This window comes from Diabrotica virgifera, chromosome 6 (genome assembly GCF_917563875.1).
Source record: "Diabrotica virgifera virgifera chromosome 6, PGI_DIABVI_V3a".
NCBI classification, from domain to species: domain Eukaryota; kingdom Metazoa; phylum Arthropoda; class Insecta; order Coleoptera; family Chrysomelidae; genus Diabrotica; species Diabrotica virgifera.
In genome coordinates, this window is record NC_065448.1 from 38,389,106 (window position 1) to 38,416,718 (window position 27,613).

Below are 27,613 nucleotides of genomic sequence, written 5' to 3' on the forward strand. Positions count from 1 at the left end.
GACAATGCCACAAATTTCCATGGGGCAAAAAATGAAATGCGCGAATTCTATGATTTTTTCTTAAATCAAAATAATTCGGAACAGATTAAGGAATTCTGTACTCAAAACTCCATAACTTTCAAGATGGGTGTTCCCCGCAACCCCCATCAATTCGGCCTCCATGAGGTAGGAATAAAGAGTGTGAAGTATCACCTCTATCGAATTATAGGAAATTCCCACTTCACCTTTGAAGTGTTTAACACAGTATTATGCCAAATCGAGGCTATTCTAAATTCGAGACCCATCACTAGGATGTCGTCTGACGCCAATGACTTCGCTTTCCTATCTCCAGCTCACTTCTTAGTTCAAAGAAGTTTAACCGCGCCCCCTGAACCAAGTGTTTCAGAGATACCTGAAAATAGGTTGAATCTTTTTCAGCGTATTAGTAAAATTCAACAGCAATTTTGGAAATTGTGGAAAAAAGACTATCTTTGCCTCCTGCAGCAAAGAAATAAATGGACCGACCCTACTGACCCTGTCAAGATCGGGGATTTGGTTCTGTTGAAGGAGGATGGTACTCCTCCACTCTTATGGCCAACTGCCAGGGTAATAGATGTATTGCCTGGTAAGGATGGTCTAGTTCGTACTGTCAAGATTCACACTACTCACGGTGATTTTCTTCGTGGTATTACGAAAATCGCTGTGATTCCCCTGGAAGATTAAAATCTATCCCTAGGGGGAAAACTTATCGTTTTCCTCCATTTTATCGTTGTTACCCCTTGTGTATATAAACTCTAATTTCTTCAAACATTTCTTATCGTTGTGCACATCTTTGCCAATCCCCTCTCTTCGAGGTGATATAGGCCATCTCTCTCGCCTGTCGCCCCCGGCAATATGTACAATAAATATATTATACACGGCTCACTAAAATAATTAGTTACGCCCCTGTACTACTGATTACTTAAAATTCAAGTAGTATTTATGTAACCTTTCTGGAAACTCCAGGTTATTGTTGAGACTCGCATTTGAACCCCTCGCCGGGGCAGATCGTCAAAAGCTTCCTAACGAGAATCATCTCTAATCTATCGACGCTCCCGCTATTCGTAAAAAGGCCGCATTTTACCGGCTTTTTTTGCTATCGTTTTATACCGCTCAGATAATTCAATCTGCTCAGTATTATCGACGATGATTTATTTAGCGTATTAGTGAGTGCCTTACAAATGAACCAAATGGATTATGGAATTCAATCAGAGCTCTGATGTGACACGTCATCAAGGAATAAAACTGTAAGTACTCTACATGTATGTGAACATAACTTATTAGTCGTGATACTGTATGCATTTTGAACCATATACCTCTCGTAGCAAATATTCTTTGTGCCATTTATGCAGATAATACTTTAAATTACATATGAAAAATCGTTATCTACTCTTAACCAGCTTACCTATGGGAATATACTCTATAACCGTACAATAAGTATAGGTTACTATTGTTAAGGATACTTTACGTATTGCCTAAACACTGTCTCTTCTACCACTGATTGTATCAACTTGCAGTCAGATTTGTCCAGACTTGTGGACTGGTGTGAAAGAAATTGCATGGATTTAAACCCAAAAAAATGCCTCACTATGTATTTCTCTAAAAGGCGTATCCCCTTGGCTTTTCCCTATGAAATTTCTAACACCATCTTGATCAATATGTCAGCTACTAAGGATCTTAGAGTCTTATTTGACAATGCTCTATCCTTCAGATTTCATATCGCAGAGATTGTTTCTAGAGCCCTTAAAATGGTTGGCTTTGTCAAGAGATCTACAAGAGATTTTACAAATCTCTCGGCAATCCGCCTATTGTATTGTTCATTGGTCAGACCCCTATTGGAGTATGCTTCTTCAGTCTGGAATCCCCTCTATACATGCCATGTACACAAATTAGAACAAGTGCAAAGAAGATTTTTGCGGTATTTGGCCTTTAAGGCTGGTGTGGGTCCCCCTGACAACTACCATTACACCTATGATTCACTTCACACGAGATTTTCTCTCCCTCCTCTCCAGATTCGCAGGCAATGTAGGGACTTACAGAATTTATACAAAGTTTTTAATGGTATTGCTGATTGCCCAGATCTACTGTACTGTATTGGTTTGGCAGTGCCGTCAAGGAATACTAGATTTCACCTCATGTTTCAACAACCTTTATGTAGAACTAATGTAAAGTTTAATAGTTTTAGTTCAAGGTCTGTAAGGACAGCCAATAACTTATCTCCGAACATTGATTTCAGTATAAGTCAAAGTCGCTTTGTGTGCTTTCTTAAGGATTTAACGCTTGGGGAAGAACACTAATTTATAAATTTATAAGTATATTTATGGGTAGCTAGGTGATTTAGTGTTAAGTGTCCAAATAATATTTGTCAATTTATTACCTGTGATAATGTCTGTGTAATGTTACCATTTTGTGATTGTAATTAAGTATATTTACATATTTTTATGATTTATTTTGAGGTTTAATGTATATTTTAGCTCTTAAATTATTCTGTAATAATGGGTAAGACCCGTAAATAAATAAATAAATAAATAAATAAATAAATTTCGTTAAAGAGTAAAGTACCTTTATATTCCAGAATACCAAAAAATGCTATTATGAAAAGTTGTTTGAAATTAAAAACTACGTCTAAATATACAATTACATCATTCTAATCGAAAAAAAAAAATCAATTTTTTCTCAAATTAGGGATGCTAATCATCATTTTATTACAATTATATAACTATTTTATTATCAATTTTACGAAAAAAAGTTATTCGTCATAAAATGCTCTTCCTGGTCTAAAATGTAACATACAACCATCAGATATCAAACTTTATTAATTTTATACGAGGTATGTAAAAAATATGAATTTTTCTTAAGATGCCATTATTATTCACATTATGTATTTTAATTAGAAGGATGTAATTGAACACTAAAACATTTTTTTAAATTCCAAACAACTTTTCTTAATAACAATTTTCGATATTGTGAAATGTAAAGGCACTTGCTAAAAGCTACTCTTGAGTGAAATTCATATTTTTTGACATACCACGTATAACTTTAATTAAATTTGATGATTGCATCTTAGATTATATACGATTCAGAGTATCTTATAAAGAATAACTTTTTTTCGTAAAACTGATAATAAAAAAGTTATCAATAGGTTCCAAGTTACGCAGACATACTGTATAAGAGCTAAAAAAAATTTTGTTTGCTGAACATTTATTATTGTTGAAGCTTATTATTAAATGTATCTTAGGTAAGTTTTACAGAAAAAAGTTTTGATCTCTTTGTATAGACTTTTTAGCTGGTAATTTTCGGTTTTTGTATTACATTTTTATCTTTCTTAATTTTCTTAAAAAGAAATAGTTTATTTCATTTTTAAAGTAAAATAATTTAGTACATTTTAAAGATTACATCCTAAGCATTAAAAAATCACTTATAAAACTGTAATAGATCTGTTGAAACTTGATTAATAGTCTTAAATTGGTGGTAATTCTATAAAACTACGAAGATTTCAAAAATTACATTTTTTGAGACGTCATATTTGAATTAAATTTTTGAGGTTTTTTTGAACGAAACATCATTTAGTGATACGCTTGAAACGTAAGTTGTGCAAAATTGAGAGTTTTATAAGAAACATTTTATTAGTTACACATTTTTAAACAAAATTCATGTAAGGCTCACTTTCCGCCCACACCGTACTTATGCCCATACATTTTATTTCTTTATATTATAACCATAAGATAGCTTAATTATTCTTCTTTCCTGTTCAATTTGTAAAATTTCATTTAATCCATCAGTTAAATAATTACATTAAAATAACTCAAGCGTGCACTTCGCCGTACGTTAGTTTACAGTGCGCCAATGTTTGTGAGAAGGGTGACTTTAGCGTTATAAATAAAAAATTATAGAAGATACAGATTTAATTTTAGAAAATTCTTTATATAAGGTTTTTTTTGTAAAATTTTCTGAATGTTTCAATGGTCAAGTCAGTTTTTTTCTAAAATTTATATTTTCGGAGTTATTTAAAAAACATCTAATTTCGTAGTTCATTTGTTTAATAAAAAATGAAGCACCCACTTCTCGAGTAGAACTTTTTGATATGTTGTTTATTAAACATTTTTTAATGAAATTACAAAAAGTTCTATCTTGTTTGATTTTTTCCGAAGTGAAAATCTATATGCACTCCCCTATTTGTAATGCTTTGTATATACCGAATGCGCACTGCCTCCACGTAGAAGAATCGAAACGTATACGCGACACGCGTTCGATCGAACGTTGAGTGATTTGAAATGGAATGACCCGTACATAATAGTCCAATAAAATTGTCCAAAATAAACAAAAAAATTGCGAAGTGGCTGTAACTTGGTATAGACCTTTGAAAATGTATATATTTCAAGAAACCAAAGAGTCCCTAGCCATAAAGGCTGTGCTGGATTGGCCACGCTTAACCTTTTGCAGTACAACGGGCCTCTCAGAGACCCACAAGTAAATAGTACAATTTTTTGATTTTTTTTCATGTAAATCTCTATGAATATAGACAAGTTTGGTAAATTTAGCATCCTAAGATCTAAAATAATAAGAAGTAATATAATTTTTTGATTTTTTTTTTTCAAGTAAATCACTATCAATATTGACAAGATTGGTAAATTTAGCATCCTAAGATCTAAAATAATAAATAAAGATATAGTACCATAATTTTGTTTCTGTTAATAATATTTCTGTTAAAAAAAATTTTTCTTTGCGCCTTATCGTAAAGTATCCGTTTGTAACAAATTTGTTATACTCAGATATGTCCATTTTCTCTTTCAAGTTTGCCACGCTCTGCAGATAAATTTGCCCACTAGCGTGGAAATAAGGTATCATTAACTTTATGGTGTACATGTGTTTTTCCCAGTCTCCAATTCTTTCAGCTTCGATGAATTTTTTCAGCAAGGTTACCATATTGAGGTACTGTACCCACAACTTTGCAGTCGGACTATTCTCTTCCACTTTATCCAACTGTTGTTTGAATTTATTCGTAATGTTGTGTAGTAAATCTATTTCTTCGATCGTTTTTCTTACTGGAGGGTTGTCTCCGAAATTCAAAAATATATCTGCGATAACATTACATGCTTCGTCGTTGAAATTTATGTCATTTAATACACATTTTGCAAGAGACAATTGCACTAATAAATGCCCTCTAATAGCTCTAGCATAAGCATATCCTGTTAACATTTTGTCAACTGAATTGGATGCGTAGATAGTACTCAGTAATTCTTTCAATCCACTACCCTTCATTATCAAACCAATGCAGCCTATAAATGACATTACCAAATGAAATCCTCCAAGTCAGATTATAACATTATTCAGAGTCCAGCTCCGCGGAAAGCACTACGTCAACAGCAGTCATGTACAAGGGTTGATCAAACGTGGTCTGAATTTGCAGTTCCTTGGAGTTTTCAACAGTCATCATTAGGGACGTGTAAACGGTGTTGTAATCACTTGGTGGATCTATTATAAACGGCAATAATTGTATTTTCGCCTGATAAAAAGATTCAGTAGACGTGATTGTTTCCATATGTCCTTGCCATCCAGCAATATTTTCGAATGTTTTCCATTTTCCGCACATCCACAATACATCATACACACTTGGAACTTCATCGTATTTTTTAAAAGGAAACAGATCATCTAAATTCTGAAAAAGAAGGTTCTTCAATCCCATTCCGTCTTTTTTTTCAGACACACGAAGTTCAACAATACCTTTTTTACCGACAATTGCAAACTTCTTTAACTTTTTGCGTCGCTCAATTACATCTGAAGAGTATGCTATCGAGGTAGCCGGGGTTATGCATTGAACACCAGCCATGTTATGGAACGTATTGTAACCATCAATTGAATTAACGTTGAAATCGCAGTTACCAAAAACAAATTGGCAGAATGCTCTAGGCTTAATTACTTCTGGTGGAGCCATTATTAGTGATGCTTCGAGGATTTGCACGTCATTATAACTGGAGCAAATACCCAGCTTGGATAGCATTGGCACTAAATTTTTGGAACCCATCTTTTTATAAATAAATGACGCAATACTTAGTTGTAAAGGAGAATTAAAAGAACGGGGCTTAACTGCAGATATTATAGAATGTCCTATCATAACACATTTTTTTTAGTAACTGTGAATTAGATTTTCGTTTATCCATGATGACTTTTTCCAAAAAAAAAAACATTAGGGAATCAGGAACGTTGTCTTCAATGTTACTCAAAAATTCGGTGCTCCGAGGATAAGATGTGTTCTTATAAATACAATCAATGATGTCAGATTTTATGATTTCGGCTGCTTTTTTATCAACTTATATTTTATAGTTGTTTCATGCGGTACATAACCTTCGATTTGTTTTATTAACTCGTGTAATGAGAATTGACAATCGTCACTATTTTATAAATAATTATAAATCGTTTCCATAGCAGATGTTACGTCTTCTGACAAGGGGCGCCCAGACTTGATACTTTTCTCTCGTTTTACTCGAAAGGATTCTCGGTAGCATTTATCGTGCTATACAGCTTTTTCTGAGACCAAATCTATTGCGTTACTTATACGCCCTTTGACATCTCTTCCCCATTTGTCATTTCTCTCATTAGCGTGTTTTATCATACTGTTTTGGGTACTTACATTGTCGACAGTAGTGATTGACATTCTTCTGCTTACCGGTAATTTTTTCTGTTTTTCTTTAAAAGCTTCATCTATTTTTTCAGTACAAAAAAGCATGTACTTTTCAAATCAAATGATGATTCAGATCTTAATTTTTTTTGTTGGTGACAATTTTGACGTAGATGCTTCATCATCAAAAAATATCTTCTTCGCCGCTTTCACGTTGCTTGGTCTTGTATAATCTTTCCTACAATTTCTGTGGACAACTATCAAATCACTTTCGCTGAGTAACTGGTGTTTGCCATCTCCTCGTTCTATGCTGCAATTGATTAAAGTTTGTATGGCTTCTAGACCAACCGTTACAGCATCATCTGAAATGGGTTTTTCACAAATAAAACACTCATTGTTTTCAGTCTTATTGAAAAGTGTTCATGCACATACAAACCCACCCACAGAATGTTTAAAATGCACAATAATAATTGTTGATTGTCAAGTTTTTCTAATACTGCTCAACCGAAATATCTTACAACAAATAATACTAGACGCACACTGTTTAAAAGACAACTAACCAATACGCCGAGTACGCAAGCATTTGGTCGACTGACTGCCGGTGACCGTTACGTAGTTGGGGAGGGGAGCGCCGGGGTCTTTATACCTGAATTTCGGGTCGAGCACAACATTTAATGCTCGGGACTCATCGGATTTTTCAAAATAATGTGTTGGTTTATGAGTGTAGAAAGTTACAGCCACTTCGCAATTTTTTTGTTTATTTGATGATTTACGGCTTAATTTGCCTGTATTATAACGTCAAAAAACAAGAATGTGTGTGTACTTTGTACGCACGTAAGAAGTTATACTTCTATTCTCCTTTTCATGACCATTTTTCAGTGCGTCACAAATTATAGAAAAAAAGGTAAGTCCGTGATAATACACATTTATGACATTTATTCTAACATGACATTTTAGTTAAATCTGACAGTTGTCACATTTTATTTTCAATTTGGAATAAAAACAAATCAATTGTGTCTATTGCATTAATAAAATGGTATTTTCTTTGATTTGTATAGTCTTATAAATTGTACAGATTATATTGATAATATTATTATATTATTTAATAAATAATTCTTTTTTGATTATGGCGCCATCTATCGACAACTAGAATAACTAGAATACATGTTATAAATGTCTGTAATCAGCAATCAGCGACGTGCGTTTTTTTCTGTGACATACAATTTAATTCGTTAGAGAGAAATCGAAAAACTGTTACGCACTGAAAAATGGTCATGAAAAGGACAGTACTACATATTATGTGATTTTTAAGACCATACCAAAAATTTAAAAAAATAAAAGAATAAAACGCACACAAACACATTGAAAAATGCCACAAAGAAAAAATGATTTCTGAACGATAATAATTGTTGGCAAAAATTTTAAATACGCATTTTCTGAAAAAAAAAATTATATAACAAATATACTTACAATCATAACATGCATAAAAAAATAAAACTTGCATCGGGAATTGAACCCTTGAATTTCGTGCCGCTTTGACTCGTAATCGAAGCGTAGACTCACTCGTCCAATCCCACATTATTTATCATTAATTATTTGTATGGGAAATAAGCCACAATTAAAATGAAAAAAATAATTTTATTAACGTTTCGACGCCCAAATCGGGTGCCGTTGTCAAAATACAAAATATTACAAAATATTTTGACAACGGCACCCGATTTGGGCGTCGAAACGTTAATAAAATTATTTTTTTCATTTTAATTGTGGCTTATTTCCCATACAAATAATTAATCATAAAAATGCCACAAGGAAATAGCTTCAGAACAACATTATTTATCATGTGGAAAAATACGGTAACTGAACGTTTTACTGTTTGACAGTTGTTTTGAAAATTAAATTATGTAGTTTAAATTTTGTGGAAGCAAATATAAAAATATAACAAAACAGTAAGAAAACAATATATTAGATGAAGATTGGTAGAACTTTTGTTGGTAATCAAATTAAGTATGTAAATCAAAGCATTACATACCTACTAGATAAATAAATCTACGCCAAAAAATCATAATTTAAAAATAAAAATCGAACCTAATTTGGGATCTCTCTAAAATCCGCATTCTTGAGAAAATAAATGTATGTATTTCAACCTAATCCAAATGTATAATTACAATATGATTATAATAAAAACTACTTACCAAATTAGAATGAGTTTTCCTTGTCCAAAATAGTCCAAAAGTCCAAAAATATAGGTATATGAAAACTATTTAAAAAGGCAGTATAACTATTAACTAACTTTTGTTTGTTGTTTCTTTTCACACAAATTTTAAAACGCAACAACCATAAATAATCTAACTACAGCTGTGCCACAGCCGCCATATTGAATAATTTTTGACATGTCATTTGAACATCCAATCAGAACAAAGTTATAATGCGCATGCGCCCGGTCGCTAGGTTTTCCCATATAAACATTTACCCTCTATCGCCGGTAAAGAAGTATAACTTCAAACATTTTTTTTTCGGAATTTTTTTTTATATAATTATCAATTTGTTTGGCCCGGGCAAGCATTATTATGTTAGGTTCTTTGGAGAATTGAGAGCAAAAAAGGTATTTTGTAATTTTTCTCTAAAGTTGATTGATTTCGAGTTGAACAATTTAAAGCTAAAAAAACGACAAATGATGATTTTCAATGCTCAAACACACAAGTAAAAAATATTATTTTTGAAACTATGAAGTACCTAAATTCAAGTTTAAACCTTATTTTATCAGTTAGCGATTAAGAAATTTGGGCTTATTTCATTTTAAAACCTAGTCTTTTAGTTATTAAGGCTGTCCACCCTTTCATAAGCGCTTCATTAACAATTAAAAACAATGTTTAATAAAACATGCCAAAAATTCTTATGGGAACTGATAAAAGAAGGTTTGAAGTTGAATTTAGGCACCTGCAAGCAAGCAAGCAAGCAAGCAAGCAAGCAAGCAAGCAATTTGATTTAACCCGACCTGTGGGAGATGTCCACCCTATCGAAAAAGTACATTCGGGTGTAACAATTCATTGGGGCGAGGTGTTTTGACCCGAGTTAAAACAGGGATCACCCCACCTCGCCCCAATGCCCCAGGCCATCCCTTTCCCCCCCATAGCACGCTGATGCGCGATGAGGGCACAACTATCGAAGCCAAATGCTCTTCACTATGGAATCCTGGGTAATAAGATTCCATGTGGTACCCTAATCAAATGCAAAAAAAATTAGGGTCAGCGTGATGCGCTCTATGCCTTTATCCTCTTACTTACTTAACCGCGGAACTAAAAATTGCTTGCTTGGGCCCCAAGCCATTGTACCAAGCCCAATTGAGCTCGGTCCAATGGCTCGGAACTCAAGATTTTTATGATTTTTTGTTTTTGTGTGATTTTTGTGTTGGCTTACGCCTTTTTTTGTTTTTTTTGTGTTTTTTTGTTTGGCTTATGCCTTTTCCTCTATTTTCTACTGGTTTGTTTACCTGGTCGTGGTGTTGGACCTACGCTTGGGATGCGTCTTTTCTTCGGCACTTGGATTTTCGAGCTACGAACTAACTACTATCACTATTCACTTTTACTTGTCTTATTTCTCTTATTTTATTTCCTTTAATCCACTATTTGCTGTTTAGGACGTCTGTGCTTCCATCGGTGGAACTCGTCATACCTTAGCATTCCTCGCAGTATGTGACTTGGGTGGTGCTCCAGTTCCGCGAATTTGACCCTTGCCTTGTCTGTCATAATTTCGGTGACTCTCACCTGTTGAAGTTCTCTAAACAGGAATCTATCTGCTACGTATCTTGGGACTCTGGCTGCTTCTCTTAAGCTGCTGTTATGGACCGCTTGTATCTTCTTTTTGTGGGTGTTACATACTTGTCCCTATGCGAGAGATGCGTATGGTAATACCGGTAGTATTATGCTGTTTATTAATCTTAACCTTGTTTTTAGTCTTAATTTACTTTTTCTGCCTGTGAGTCCTCTTAATGTTGCTCTCGCTATGTTGGCCTTCTGGACTGTGGCTTCTACGTGTTTTTGGAAGGTTAATCCTTTGTCCATGATGACTCCTAGGTATTTAGCTTCACTTTTCCACTCGATGGGGGTGTTCTGCACCGTCAGTTGTTCTTCTGGCTGTTGTCTTCCTTTCTTGTATAGAACCGCTTGCGTCTTTTCTGAGTTGATGGCTATCTTCCATTTTATACTCCATTCCTCGATGTCTGCTAACGCTGTTTGCAGGTTGGTCACTGCTATGTCTACGTTTCTGTTTGGCCGCTATCGCTGTGTCGTCGGCGTAGAGGCTCATAAGGGTACCTGGTGTTCTAGGTACATCAGCGGTGTATATTGTGTACAGCAGAGGTGACAGGACCGCTCCCTGTGGTACTCCAGCCTCCGGGTTTCCGAGCTCGGACAGGACTTGTCCTATCCGAACGCTGAACCTCCGGCCGCCTAAGTACGAGGAGATTAGCCTCGTCATCGCTCCGCGGTACCCATAACCCCGCATTTTGTATAAGAGCCCCTTATGCCACACTCTGTCGAAAGCTTTGCTTACGTCCGGTGCTCCGGTGTACTGCTTGTCGTTGAATCCAGCTGCTATGTACTCAGTTAGTCTGAGTACTTGTAGCTCGCTGGAGTGCTCTGCTCTAATCTGTTGGATTATCTCTAATCTGTTTGTTTCTGCTTGCAGTCTGCTAAGAATGATTCTTTCTACTATCTTGCTGATCGCTGGAAGTAAGCTGATTGGCCTGTAGTTCTGCGGGAATGTATGGTTCTTGCCAGGTTTTGGGATCATAATGACATGGGCCTCTTTCCATCTGTTCGGGAATATTTTATATCTTAGTATCGCGTTCACTATGTTTGTAAAGTACACTATAGCTTTTCTGGGCAAATACTTTAGGGCTCTGTTTGTTATTTCGTCTAGACCAGGCGCTTTTCTAGGTGAACTGTTTCTGATGTGTACGTTGATTTCTTCCGGTGATGTTGGGGGAATGATGTCATCTGGGTCTTCTGGCCTTTCTTCTTGTTCTTCGATTTCTTCCAAGAAGTCGTCGTCTTCGTTTTGGTGGAAGTTTAGCTTACATTCTCTTTCGAGTGTAGACCTCATCACCTCTGCTTTTTCCTCTATGGTGTACACCATGCCGTTTTCTCCATGTAGTGGGGGGATGGGTTTTCTGTCGCTTCTCATCATTTTCTGTAGCTTCCAAACGTTTTTCATGTTTGAGTCTAGTTCTTCCATCTCTTGTACAAAGTTGTCCCATTTTTTGCTGCGGTGGAGTTGTAGAGCCGTTTTGACCTCTCTGTTTAATGTATTTGCCCAGGTTTTGTCTACTCGGTTTCTCGTTCTTCTGGCTATTTGTTTTGCTCTATTTTTTTCCCTTATCAAGTCTTGTGTTTCTTGTGGTATGTCTTTGAACCTTCCCGTGTGGATCTCGACTTCTTCCTCTGTTGTGCTATTTCTGATTGCTTCTTGGATGATGTTTTCAAGCTCTAGGACTTTTTCTTCTATTTCTTCAGGGTTATTTATAACTGGCACTATATTTATTCCTTCACTCACTAGTCTTTTATAATTCGTCCACTTTATTTTCTTTTTTGTTCTTTTCGGCGGGTTTGTCTCTTCCCATGTTCCTATTTCTAGTAGAATGGGGTTGTGGTCTGTTGTTCCTTCGTTCAACGTGATTAGTTCTGATTGTAGTCCTAGGTTTTTGGCCACAACGATGTCGATATGGGTGGGAAGTCCATTTCCTGGCCAGGTATCCCTGGCAGTTGAAGCACTGCGTTGGTCCGGTTGCCTTTCGTAGGTCCTCTACCACGACCTTCATATGGCACAGATTGGTTATACGCCTCGCCGCCTCGACGTCCCCTTGATTCAAAGTTATGACAAACACCGGTAGTTGCCTTCTTGGGCCGGCTCTCGTTGACATATTCTTAGCTGCTTGGCAGTCAATGTTGTATTGAGCTGCCATGTCGTTCTTGATATCTGCCTCTGTGGTATTTGTGGGTAGCCCTCTTATTACCATTTTAGGCTTTACTTCTTCCTCGAATGGGTGGCTTTTCTCACTGCAGTCTTTTGTCTTTCAGGGTCTTCGCGTATTCCTCGATGATGTGAGTAATTTTGCGGTAATCCTCTGGGCTTTTCGCCTGGATAAGGGTTTCCCTACCACTCCTGGAGATCCTGTTCACCGTAATGACATTTTGCTTTTGGGCTAGACTGAGGATGGCCCCTGTTTCGCTCACACTCTTTAATTTTATTACAGGCGGCTTTCGTTGGTGAGTTACCTGTTGTTCAGGCAACGCGGCAGCTTCTTCATCTTGATTTGTCACCATTCGGTCCGACTCCGAATCAATGGGGCGCCGTGCGGCAGGCGTATCTCCACCCGTGCTTGTAGATGGATGGATTGGCGGGGCTGATCCTCGGGGCAGATTGAAAGAGTCTTCTGCTGGGGGTGAAGCAGCCCTCATTGCGTTGTTTGCTTGGAGTTCCCATGCCGTCGTCTCTTCTTTTGAGATCGGTGTCTTCAGTTTTGGGAATTCTTCTTTACTCTTCGGTTTTTCGCCACGAATCTTTTTTAGTCTTTCCTCTGCGGTTGATTGTGGCTTCTTGGCTTCAGGGAGTGGCTGTGATTTGTTGGTTTCAGAGTCTGGCTTCTGTTGATGTTGTTTCTCAAGGAGTACTCTAGTTTTTTTCTGCTCTTCAAACATGTCATCTATCCGTTTTGACAGTTTCTTCAGTTCTTCTGTCAGTCGCTCGTTTTCGGCCCTGAGTCGCTTGTTTTCTTCTGCTTTCTCTGTCAACATATTTTGCAGCATCTCTTTTATGCCTTCATTTTCTTCGCTGTCACACTTCGACTTTTAAGTCTCTTTGGCTTCCTTTTCGTTCTTCTCTTTCGTGTCTTTGTTTTCTTCGCTGTCACTCTCTTTGGCTTCTTTTTCTTTCGTCTTTTTTATCATCTCTTTCATGACTTCGTTTTCTTCGCTGTCACTCTCTTTGGCTCGTTTGGTAGTGCCTCTGCTTGTCTGCTCTGCCTCGTCGTCCATGGGCTCTGCTTCTGGATTTTCCCTATCTTTCTTCGCTTCTACTTCGCTTTTCTTTTTCTCCTCTCTCTTCTTTTTGGATTTTTCTTTTTTCCTCTCGCTCCTAGGTATTTTAAAACCATTTTCATCCACGGATGAATATCCATCGGTGTCGGAGCTTAGTCCCTGAGACAGGTTTGGGCCCACTTAGATTGGCGGGGCTTGCGCCATGGAACGGGGTTGTGATCGAGACCTAGCTCGATCAATCGTCGGGTTGGGGGCGAACGGTCCTAATTTTGGCGAAGCCTTTTTTTCTGCTGACTGGCCCGACGCCAGCTCAGCTTCAGGGTTGGCTCCCTGCACCAAGCGCGGTTGTTCACGTACCCAGACAGAACTGGGTACGGGATCCTCTTGCTGTTCTCGTTCTACTGACCTAGGGGCCGGGGCTGCACGATGTAGAATACTAAAAAACTACACCTTGCAGTGTCGAGGTGCGATGTTTTAAATCACACCCTTCCCTTACGGAGGCACAGTAGAAATCCCGTAGCGGGCTCTCGTCGAGCCCGCTTTACTTTTTCCGCTAGCCGATGTCTAGCTGTGGCGTCTCAGAGAACTCAATAAAAACAAATTCCCTAAATTTCACCACATCCAGTCGATCGGCCTTTGCCTCTCCTTCTCGCCTAAGGCTTAGAAGTGCACGATTTCGCTATCACGCTTACATTCGTGATTGGAATGAAAATTCCTGCTAATCGTACAACTTCTTCCACCGTTGGCTCATTGTCGTCTTCTAGCCTCGGAGAGTGAACACCGCTCAACTGATTGCTGCGCTTACACTCGCAGCTGGACTGAAAAGTCCACAGTCGAACTATCCCCACCCGTTGGCTTCTCTGCTGCTCCGCTTCCGCTCGTACGCGTGTTGCTGCTCCGGTGGTCGGCACCTACTCAACTGAATTTAGGCACCTCGTAATTTCAAAAATAAAATTTTTAAATTATGATTTTGAGCCTTGAAAATCGACATTTTTTCGTATTTTTAATAAGTTTAATAAGCTTAATTAATAATAAAGGATTAATAAGCTTAATTAATAATAAGTTTTATACTGTTTAAATTTGAATTTAAACTCGAAAACGACCAACTTTGGAGAAAAATTACAAAATACCTTTTTTGTTACCACTGATCCAAGAAACCTAAAAGAATGTCTTCCCGGGCCACAAAAATTGATTTTTATAATTTATTTTAAAAAAATTTTTAACATTAAAAATAAATATAGCAATAACTCCGAAATTACGGTATTTGGTTATAGGGAGTATTACACGAACAATAATCAGTATTTCTTAAAAACACAAAAATATACCTACAGGGTGTCCCATTTGAAATAAGGCAGTTAATTGCCAGAAAAACGGAAGATCTGACAACAATGCAACTACCACATAATATCGGCCGCAAACCCTTACTCACTAAAATTTATAAAAATTGTGCAAGTCGTTTCCGAGATAATTGAGGCGTTCCATAAATACATCAAACTCATTCTGTATATACAAAGTGGACAAAAAATACTAAAATAGTTTTAAAATATATAATAAACATTTTGTTGTTGTTATAATACTGCCCTACTAAGCGAAAAGGGGGTATCTGCAATTTTAATTTTTCAGATACTCATTTATATATTGTCTCATATATGAATGAGTTCAAAGATTCTATATATTTTTCTATTACTGTATGGTCCAATTCATTATGAGGTATATAGTTTCACAGTTTCTATGTGGGTTTGGAGTATGTATAAAGGTGTATTTAATGACTAAACAATAGTACCTCATTTTTTTATAAAATGTAGATACCCCCTTTTCGCTTAGTAGGGCAGAATACAAATATGCGCAGGTTTGTACTATTTTTCTAAAGCACTTTGAAACTCAATTTTTTAAGGAAAATCGTCTACTTGCTTAAACTACGAAAACTGAAATAAAACCTTTGAGGATGAATTTGCATAAATGAAGAAAAATCCTCTAAAACTAATTAATCACTTAGATCATTTTTTGTTTGGCTTTTCTATAGTGTAAACTGGCAAATGTGTTTTCAAATTACGTGGTCCACTAAAGTGTAGGTTTGTCTCTGGTGTGAACATTAATGTGACCAGTTAATTGAGCTTTTTGAGCAAACTGTTTTAACAAATCTCACACTGATAAGGTTTTTCTCCAGAGTGCACTCTCAAATGTGTTTTTAAATGACCTGCTGTAATTAACTGCTTAAGACAAATTTCACACTTGTAAGGATTTTCTCCAGTGTGCACTCTCAAAAATGTACCTCTAAAGTATCTACTTAGTGAATTGCTTAAAACAAATTTCACTTGTGACGTTTTTCTCCAATATGTACTCTCAAATGTCTTTTTAAAGTACCTGCTTGACCAAACTGCTTAAAACAAATTTCACACTTGTGAGGTTTTTCTCCAGTGTGCGCTCTCAAATGTACTTTCAAATCACTTGCCTTAATAAACTGCTTAAAACAAATTTCACACTTGTGAGGTTTTTCTCCAGCGTGCGCTCTCAAATGTACTTTCAAATCACTTGCCCTACTAAACTGCTTAAAACAAATTTCACAATTGTGAAGTTTTTCTCCAGTGTGCACTCTCAAATGCTCTTTCATATGGCCTGCTTGGCTAAACTGCTTAAAACAAATTTTACACTTGTGAGGTTTTTCTCCAGTGTGCACTCTCAAATGTACTTTTAAATTATCTACTTTACTAAATTGCTTAAAACAAATTTCACACTTGTGAGGTTTTTCTCCAGTGTGCACTCTCAAATGTATTTTTAAAGTACCTGCTTTACTAAACTGCTTCAAACAAATTTCACACTTGTGAGGTTTTTCTCCAGTGTGCACTCTCAAATGTATTTTTAAAGTACCTGCTTCACTAAATTGTTTAAAACAAATTTCACACTTGTAAGGTTTTTCTCCAGTGTGCACTCTCAAATGTGTTTTCAAATGACCTGCTTGGCTAAACTGATCAAAACAAATTTTACACTTGTGAGGTTTTTCTCCAGTGTGCACTGTCAAATGTATTTTTAAATTATCTACTTTACTAAATTGCTTAAAACAAATTTCACACTTGTGAGGTTTTTCTCCAGTGTGCACTCTCAAATGTATTTTTAAGTCACCTGCTTGAATAAATTGCTTTAAACAAATTTCACACTTGTGAGGTTTTTCTCCAGTGTGCACTCTCAAATGTATTTTTAAACTACCTGCTTGACTAAATTGTTTAAAACAAATTTCACACTTATAAGGTTTTTCTCCGGTATGACCTTTCATGTGGCCAGTTAATTGGGCCTTTCGAGCGAACTGTTTTAAACAAATCTCACATTGACAAGGTTTTTCTCCAGAGTGCACTTTCAAATGTCTTTTTAAAGTACCTGCTTTACTAAACTGCTTCAAACAAATTTCACACTTGTGAGGTTTTTCTCCAGTGTGCGCTCTCAAATGTACTTTCAAATCCTTTGCCCTAATAAACTGCTTAAAACAAATTTCACACTTGTGAGGCTTTTCTCCAGTATGCACTCTCAAATGTACTTCTAAATTACCTGCTTCACTAAATTGTTTAAAACAAATTTCACACTTGTAAGGTTTTTTTCCACTCCCAACTTTCATATTTTTATTTGATGTTTCTCCTTCCGCGTGCGGATTCATGTAATTTTCTTCCTGTGATGAATGTTCAGTTAGTGTCTCCACAACTTCCATCTTGTTCTCTTAAGGACAACCTAAAATCGAACTGACTATACTGCCGTCCTCAAATAAAACGCGGTATGTGCAGCCAACTTAAAACCGAGAAATCGGCTCTCAAAGTTTTTTCTCAGGACTCTATATGCACATACGAATATTTCAATTTGTATATTTTGGTAGTAAATAAAATTATACGGGTTTCAGACATTGCCGAAGCATCAGTAAGGTCACAAGGAAACCATATATAGCAAAAACTCGATTTTCAATTTTTTTGCAGATACCGCGTTTTAATTGAGGATGGTAGTATAATAAAAACATTTGGATTCAAGAGAAAATTAATGTAAAAACAAAGAAATGTAATATTCAAATTAAAGGTTATTGAACTGCAAGACAATGAAGAGCAACAGGAAGGACAAACAGAAAAAACACTAGAACAACGTAGACTAAGAGTCGGTATAGGTGAAGTTTGCTAATAATTTTCGGCGCCATAAGACTCTATAACTTAAATATTTAGTAGAACCTAAGAGGAAACATACAAACACCACCCCCTGTCCCCTTCACCCACTATCAAAAACTACATTTTTCGTTATTTTTTTTAGGTGGGATGCAATTAATTTTATACTTTCAAAAAATGCACACGCATAATTGAGGCTTTTACAAAACATCTCTATTTTTTATGAATCCGTAAGTTGTGTACATAACCTCAAAAAAAATATATTTTTTTTCGAAAATTTTTTTTTATTACAAATATCAATTTGTTCGGCCCGGCAGGCATTATTATGTTAGGTTATTTGGATAATTGAGAGCAAAAAAGGTATTTTGTAATGTTTCTCTAAGTTGATTGATTTCGAATTAAACAATTTAAACGACAAATGACGATTTTCAATGCTCAAAAACACAAATAAAAAATATTATTTTTGAAACTATGAAGTACCCAAATTCAAGTTAAAACCTTATTTTATCAGTTAGCAATAAGAAATTTTGACTTATTTCATTTTAAAACCTAGTCTTTTAGTTATTAATGCAGCCCGATCGCCTGCCCTTTCATAAGCGCTTCATTAGAAATCAAAAAACAATGTTTAATAAAACACGCCAAAAATTCTTATGGGGAACTGATAGAAGGTTTGAAATTGAATTTAGGCACTTCGTAATTTCACAAATTAGATTTTTAAGTTATGTTTTTGAGCCTTGAAAATCGACATTTTTCGTATTTTTAATAAGTTTAATAAGCTCAATTAATAATAAAAGATTAATAAGCTTAATTAATAATACGTTTTATACTGTTTAAATTTGAATTTAAACTCGAAAACGACCAACTTTACGAGAAAAATTACAAAAAACGTGCGCTCTCAAATGTACTTTTAAAGTACCTGCTTCACTAAATTGTTTAAAACAAATTTTACACTTGTGAAGTATTTCTCCAGTATTTTCTCCAATTACATCAGTATAGTCCTCAAAATGAAGATTTTTAAAAGGTCCTCTCCCTAAATCGTCCCAAAAGACACAAGTGAAAAGGAATATTTTAGTATGTATTACCTACAACTGCTTCATTTTATAACTTTCCACGGCAATGTTTTAATATAATATAACCTTGTTTTAATTTTTTTAACTATGTCCGTAGTACACACTTCCGCCCTCAAATTTGGGAAGTGTGTCTACGATTTATTTTTTAGCCATGAATCAATAGAACTGGAATCTGGGTAAGAGTGTATTTTAAAAGTGCAAAAAAAGTTTTAAAAGTGCAAAAAAAAGTTGCGAAAACGCCCCATGTATTTTGTCGGACAGAACTTCCAAATGATTTGTTACCGTTTCATTAAACTCTCATGCAAAAATCAGACTGCTATTTATCACCAATATAATCCCTGTCATTTGACATATTCTTCGTGTTCCACTCATTAAAATGCCCAATTGGTGATAAACAACGACACAATACATGGAACTTTTTCGTAGTCTGACGTTCTAAATTTTTAACCTGTTCCACAAATAAAACTTCCCCTGTTCCAGTGTTCAAGTACATAAAAGTTTGTCCGACTAGACACCGTTATGCTATCAACAAATTTTCAGCTTGCTATTACTCAATTTTTTTTGGTACGCGGGATCCAGGTCTATTAGGTTCAGACAGAACAACACTTTCCTAGTTAAATAAAAGCAAAGCGAATCTTCGTTTCAGTTGACCTTGTAAGTATGTATTTGTATTTTTCTTTAACCAATCATGAATGGCGACACAATTATACAGTAGATGATCATACAGTACGTAAACCGTTCAGCTGGACATGGGAATATACATTGAAAGAATTGTGGCAACTGCGCTGACCTGTGTTATTTGAAGCTTCTATTCGAGTACGAGTTTTTGGTGTAATAGAGCTGGTAAAACATATAGAATGAATGAGTATTGAAGCAAGGTTGTCCACAAATAAATCAAAAACAAAGTTTATGATTAATGAGTCAATAATTTTACTTTAATTTTTAAAATATTTATTTAAAAACTAATTTCAAAACTAAACAGTTTTCCCATTCCCTTAGGCCAAAAATATTTAGCTACTACATTGTCTTATTTTGACGTTTATTTGTGTCAGTCGAAATGTGTTGTCAATTTTGAGGTTAATGCCCCTTAATGCTAACAACCATGTTGTCATCGAGAGAGCTTAGTTGCCACAATTATCTCAATATAATACAATGTATGTATTTATGTATCTAAATATATACAATGTATGTTCCCTATGTCCAGCTGAACGATTTACGTACGGTATTATTAGAGCCACCTCAGAACATTTTACTTTTGTTTAATAATGGTATGTAAGTTTTTTCTTCATACGGTCCACGTTGCCTTTGAAACTTTAGAAATGGATACTATGTTTCTGTTGGAGTGATTAGTGTTCAATAATAAAGTTTTTATTTCTGCTATTTTCCTTGGTGAGATGTCGTTGGCTTTTCCCATGATGTTCTGGTACCACTAGTGTATCGAAAGTGCAATGTTTACTAAATTCACAAAAAATAGTATAGGACTGTCAGAATATCACTAAAGAGCAATGGAAACTCTCAAAGTTTATTATAACTCTCAACACCAAGAATACAAAATAATAGGCACACGAGGTGCAAGCTAGGCTGGGCAGCACTGACAAACAATGGCATCTGAGTCACACGTTGCCACACACGCGTGTTGCCACTATTGTCAGACTATTTATTGCACTTTCATAAAGTATCACAAGACAGTCAAATGGAAACAAACGCATTAATATATTACACAGCTCAATTATATACCCTTTCTCCAACACACTTAATTTTACTAGGTGACTCTAATAATTTGATCACCCACTGTATAACCATATTAAAATATATTTTGACTTTACACACCTACCCCGAATATACACACACACACACACACACACTTTCCCCACCTGATCTTATTTAAGTGTAATAAATTTTATTTATTTATATTTATTTATTTATGCACTCTCAAATGTACTTTCAAACCACTTGCTGTAATTAAGCGCTTAAAACAAATTTCACACTTGTGAGGCTTTTCTCCAGTGTGCACTCTCCAATGTACTTTTAAAGTACCCGCTTCACTAAATTGTTTAAAACAAATTTCACACTTATAAGGTTTTTCTCCAGTGTGCACTCTCAAATGTTTTTTCAAATCACCTGCTTGAATAAATTGTTTAAAACAAATTTCACACTTATAAGGTTTTTCTCCAGTGTGCACTCTCAAATGTTTTTTCAAATTATTTGCTCGACTAAACTGCTTTAAGCAAATTTCACACTTGTAAGGCTTTTCTCCTGTGTGCACTCTCAAATGTGTTTTCAAATGACCTGAATGAATAAATTGCTTTAAACAAATGTCGCACTTGTAAGGTTTTTCTCCAGTATGCACTCTCAAATGTCGTTTCAAATCACCTGATTGACTAAACTGCTTAAAACAGAGTTCACACTTGTGAGATTTTTCTCCAGTATGTACTCTCAAATGTCTATTTAAATTGCCTGCTGTAATAAACTGTTTAAAACAAATTTCACACTTGTAAGGTTTTTTTCTAGTCCCCACTTTCATATTTTTATTTGATGTTTTTCCTTCCGCATGTTGATTCATATAATTTTCTTCCTGTGATGAATGTTCAGTTAGTGTCTCCACAACTTCCGTCTTGTTCTGTTGGAGACAATCTGAAAATCAAACTTACTATAATATATAAACATTTTAGTGCAAGAGAAAATTAATGTAAAAACAAGGAAATGTAATATTCAAATTAAAGGTTATTGAAATGCAAGACAATGCAGAACAACAGTTAGCCTTCATTCGTCGTAGTAGTAAGACGTGCGTAAAGCGTCGTTTAAACACAACGATAAGTCACAGCAACTAGTTGTGATGACAAGTTGAAACACTGTTTAGACGCTGCGATTCAATGCGATACCACCTTCAACCCAACTCCAACTTTGATAAGTTGTGCGATGCACCGTTTACACACAATGACAAGTTGCAACAACTCGATTGACCTTGATAAGTTGTTTGATTTATCGCTGTGTTTAAACGACCCTTAAAGGGTCATAAATCAAACAACTTATCAAGGTCAATCGAGTTGTTGCAACTTGTCATTGTGTGTAAACGGTGCATCGCACAACTTATCAAAGTTGGAGTTGGGTTGAAGGTGGTATCGCATTGAATCGCAGCGTCTAAACAGTGTTTCAACTTGTCATCACAACTAGTTGCTGTGACTTATCGTTGTGTTTAAACGACGCTAGAAAGAAGCTTATTTGTACAACCGGTGTTTATTATCTAGGTCATCGTTTCCCAACCGATGGGTCGCGGCGTGGCTCTTATAGTAGCTGAGTAGCGACCAGAACCGGTTTTTTCCCAGGCGCCATTCCGATCGGTTTTCTCCCACTCGCTCTTTTACTCGTACCCAAACACTCGGTTCCTGTTTTCACTTTCAGCAGTTTCAGTTCAGTCTGACTGTGGTATTTGTCCGAGCAATAACATACGACAGTGGCATTTAACTATCAACTATTTAACGATGGAAAACTGGCTGAAAAGTGGTTCTTTTGTTAAGATATAACTGCAATCTACTGGCGAAGTTGAGCTTAATCGTCCAACTACTAGCAATGACGCTGAACTGCCTCAAGTATTTTCAAATGTTACTAAATTGAAGAAAATGTTACGAAAATATTGTCCTGAATACCTTCAATATGGATTCACGTTCATAGGTACGGAAGAAGAACCTATACCCCAATGTACTTCTTTGTTTCGAAACCTTGGCTAACGAAAGTATGAAGCCTTCAAAACCTAATTTTAACCACATTTCAACTAAACATCCAGAAACCTTAAATAAGCCTTTGATGTTTTGTCAAAGAAATGACTTCGACTCGGTCAAAATTACCAAAGCCTCTTACCAGCTGTCTTTGCTAATAGCAAAATATAGCGCTCCGCACATATCAGGCAAGAACCTTATTATGCCCGAGCAGAAATAATTTCGTCACTTGTGTTTGACGAAAAAACAGGTCAACAGATATGTAAAATACCCCTATCCAACACTACAGTCAAACACAGAACCGAGGCTATGGACATAAAGGAGAGTTTAATATTTATTATGAAAGAAACTGATTTTTATTTTTTACAATTAGACGAAAGTAAAGATATTGCTGACAAAATTAAATTGTTGTGCTTAGTAAGGTTTAATTTCAATGGGTCAGTTGAAGAAGAAATGTTAGTTTGCCACACACTAAACACTACTACAACTGGCCAAGACATTTTGGATTTCTTGCATAGTTTTATTGGCGAAAATGGAACTAACCGGTCCAAATGTGTCGGGCTTACAACCGATGGAGATGAGGGATGGGTCGCGAATAAGAAAAAACATCAAAAGGTGGGTCGCCGGACATAAAAGCTTGGGAACCACTGACCTAGGTATATAAATACATATTTTTTGAACTTTAAAATTACATTAATTACACCAAATAAAAAAGCGAAACCGGAATATAAACATTAAAAACTTATGAGTGCAGTTAGCGAGTACAAAGCCCCTGATAAAAGTGATTTAGAAAACCAAATGGATACATCCAATGCGGAACTTGCAACATCTTCCAGGGAGGAGCTGATAGGATTCCAAAATCTCGTTCCAGTTACACTGATAAGTACCACAAAACTTGTTTCTAATAAACCCATTATTGATAATGACTCTAAGTACCTTTTCAGACTAAGACACTGGTGTCTGACACCGGTGTCCGCCACCGGTGTTCAATTGCAGCAAAGCATTGGCGAGCCACTAAAATCAGCCAGACACTCGGAAGTGGCTCGTCTGTAGTCGTTCATTTAAAACAATGCTTTGCTGCCGGTGGCGGACACCGGTGTCTTGGTCTGAAAGGGTACTAATGTACACAATTCAATTAATACCATTAACAAAGAAGTAGTAACAAAAAGGGAGGCATTTCTTTATCAACAAAACGACTTAGGGAAAATAATTCACCCGATTTAAAGACAGATTAAACGCGTTAAGGATAGGTGACATTATCATAACAAGTCATAAAAAATTGTAAGCATTGATGCCATATGGAGAAATAAAATACGTATAAAATTCAAATCATAATAATATATAAATCAAATATAATAAATCATATTTCCACAGAATGTTTGGTAGATTATATCAAAAACAAAATTAAAATGTACGATTCACTGCAAATTTGAAATACTTTAAGTCAAAAGATTAAATAGGAGACAAGTAGACGAAAACGGTGCCCAATACATTCCAACAAAAACATGTAAATATACAGTCGGAAAAATGAAAGAATACCCATGAACGATCACATCAATCGCATATTATTCAGATTATTAATAATCTATCTCTCTCGTTTGACATTTATGGAAAACAAACAGCAAATACAAAATCTGTGATTGATGTGATCGTTCATGGATATTCTTTCATTTTTCCGACTGTAGTTAGTTTTAAGTCACAAGTGTTACCAAAATATGTAACAATTAACAAGGTACTAAAGGAAGTCGAACCATAGAAACAAAAGGTGTTTATATGCTTTAATTGCCTCTGATACGGACATACAGGTGATCAATGTAAGAGCAAGGCTAGGGGTGATAAATGTCAAGAGCCCCACAACTCACAATAATGTAAAAATATCGATCTCACTCCAAAACGTTTTAATTGTTTGGGGGACCATTTTACTACAAATTTAAGCGCGTGTCAAGAATTTCAGTGTCAAAAACTTATCAAAGACTCTATGTCTTCCAATAATATCAGTTATCAAGATGCCAACAAACAATTCCCCAGAAACTCCTATGCAAAAGTATCATCCATAATTGCGGAACAAACTACAAACCTTTCCTCCCTAAAAACTTTTCCTCCCTTAAATCCCAATAATTATACACCTACCCAGCACCCATCAAATTCAAATAACCAACTGTCAACAAATAATATCTTTTACAATAATAATTCAAATAGTACAAATTTTCGAACACATAAAAGACAGAGACCAAATAGTCCATATCAAACATTAATTTTGCATAATGAAATTAAATCTTCCCCTAGATCTCAATTACAAAAGGGAGGAATATTAGACAGTAAGGGAAATATTAATAATAAACCAGTTGCATCTCCTTCAGACTTGAGCATGATAAATTCAATATTCGAACTAGTTATAGAAATTGTCACAAAAGTTTTAGTAACAAAAAGTATAAATATAAATAAGGAAGAACTCGAAAACTTATTAGACCAGAAAGGATCTGCGAAAAAACGTCTATTTTTGGATGTGAGAGGTGGCATTCGGATTTTTGCAGATAAAGTTAGGTGACACCTTCAGTAATAATAATTGACTTATGCTCCTTCTCAAATATGCCCGGAACATTAATAAAAAAATTAAAATATTTAAAAATTTCGAAAAACATCGATTTTTTTCTGCTTTCTTTGCTTATAACTTTAAAACGATTCGTTTTGGAACAAAGTCGTAGAGAAATAAAATAAAGATAATTGAATTTTGTATGATATACGACTGGTAAAAAATGTCTTAAGGTATTACCTTTTCTGCAATATAGCAATAAATACAAAATAAGGGGGCAAAATAAGTCTGTTGCTATTCAATATTTTTAACCACTTTGGTGGCACTTAGAACCTTAGTAATTCGCTTAGGAAATTCTTTGTAACATACTTAAATCGTGTACCAAATTTCATTAAAATCGACCTAATAAATTTTGCATAATAAATTTGCAATCTAAATGTTTTTAAAAAAGTTCAAATTTTTTAAAATCTTTCTGAACAAAAAGTAGACCATTTAGAAGTTGGCTAATTTTTTTACATATAAAGAGGTGCTCTACCTATCTAATACACTTTACAGAATTAAAATCGGATTATTTAAGGGGCCCCAGCAATGTTTTAAATTTATAAACAATTTTTTGGCTTATAAATAGCTTTGTTTAATAATAAAAAAATTAATTTTTAGCAATGCAAATAATTAAAACCTGTATAATTTGACTCTAACTTTCAAATGCAGAATTGCTATTTTATTTTTTAATCAAACGTTATTCGCGTTCAAAAATTGCAATTTCTCGATTTTTTTAAAGTTCCACCGCGTTTATCTCGAAAACTATGCATCCTACGAAAAAACTTATCATCATCATTCTCTTTGCCTTATCCCTATGCGGGGTCGGCTTCCCTAATTGCATTTCTCCACACAATTCTGTCTTGGGTCATATCAATGTTAATCCCCTTTACCAACATGTCCTGCCTTATCGCCTCCCCCCAGGTCTTCTTTGGTCTTCCTCTCCTACTCCTTCCAGGAATCTGCACTTCAGCTATTCTTCGTATTGGGTGATTAACGTCTCGACGTTGAACATGACCGAACCATCTTAACCTATGCTCTCTCATTTTGGCATCAATTGGTGCCACACCTAGACTTCCCCTAATATACTCATTTCTAATTTTATCCTTCTTTGTCACTCCACTCATCCATCTAAGCATTCTCATTTCCGCCACATGCATTCGTTGTTCCTCTTTCTTTTTCACTGCCCAACATTCAGTTCCGTACATCATAGCCGGTCTTATGGCTGTTTTATAGAATTTTCCCTTCAGCTTCATTGGAATTTTTCTGTCACACAACACACCACTCGCTTCTTTCCACTTCATCCATCCAGCCCTAATTCTACTGCATGCATCTCCATCTATTTCTCCATTACTCTGTAATACCGATCCTAGGTACTTAAAACTATTGCTTTTCACAATCATTTCACCATCCAAAGATACCATTTTATTTGTAGTAGCTCCATCTTTAAATGAACATTCCAAATACTCTGTTTTTGTCCTACTAAGTTTTAAACCTTTTTCCTCCAGAGCTTGTCTCCACTGTTCCAGTTTTTGTTCTAAGTATCTTTCACTATTTCCTACTAACACGACATCATCAGCATACATTAAGCACCATGGAATGTTACCCTGTAGTTTCGCTGTTATCTGGTCCAAAACTAATGAGAATAAATACGGACTAAGCACAGAGCCTTGGTGCAATCCTACTTTCACATGAAATTTATCAGTCTCTCCCACACCTGTCCTAACACTAGTCGTTACTCCCTCATACATATCCCTCACAATCTTTACATATTCACCAGGGACTCCTTTCTTATTGAGTGCCCACCACAGAATCTCTCGAGGAACTCTATCATATGCTTTCTCAAGATCAATGAATACCATATGAGCGTTTGTTTCTTTACTCCTGTATTTTTCCATCAACTGCAAAAATGGAAAAAAACTTATAAGAACATTTTTTGCTTAGAATTACCCAAGAAATACAAAAAAATGTTTTATTTTGCGAAAAATCAATATTATGTAATTCCTCAAGTTCTTTGTTTATAACAATCTTATCGACATCCGGATCAACTGTTACCCAAAAAATTCGTGTTCTACGGGTCAAAATACATAAAAAACTTGGGTAAGTCCATCTAAATAAAGGAGCCAGTAGCACCCCCTCCTGGCCACAGCACTAATTTGTTTATAAGTCAAAAAATTGTTTATAACTTTAAAACATTGCTGAGGCTGCTTAAATAATCCGATTTCAATTCTGTAAAATGCATTAGATAGGTGGAGTACTTCTTTATATGTAAAAAAATAGACAAATCTTTGTATGTTCTAGTTTTTGTTGTGCAAGATTTTAAAAAATTTTAATTTTTTAAAAAAGTTTAGATTGCAAAATTATTATGCAAAATCTAGTAGGTCAATTTTAATGAAATTTGTTGTACGGTTTTAGCACATTACAAAAATTTTCTAAGCGAATTAGGAA

The 27,613-nt window shown here is 35.4% G+C and overlaps 1 protein-coding gene across 2 annotated transcripts in view; it reads right to left on the bottom strand.

Moving 5' to 3' along the window:
* Positions 1-15,207: 15,207 nt before the first annotated feature.
* Positions 15,208-27,613, bottom strand: part of LOC114326157 (zinc finger protein 239-like) — a 37,460-nt gene continuing 25,054 nt past the window's right edge. Inside the window, exon 2 of one of the 2 annotated variants that reach the window (XM_050653992.1) lies at positions 15,208-17,391. In XM_050653992.1, the coding sequence (XP_050509949.1) occupies positions 15,986-17,371 (1,386 nt within the window). In that variant the 5' untranslated portion in view covers positions 17,372-17,391 and the 3' untranslated portion in view covers positions 15,208-15,985. Of the gene's footprint in view, positions 17,392-20,727; positions 21,512-27,613 lie in introns of those variants that run through there. The other variant, XM_050653993.1, reaches the window with a different exon arrangement.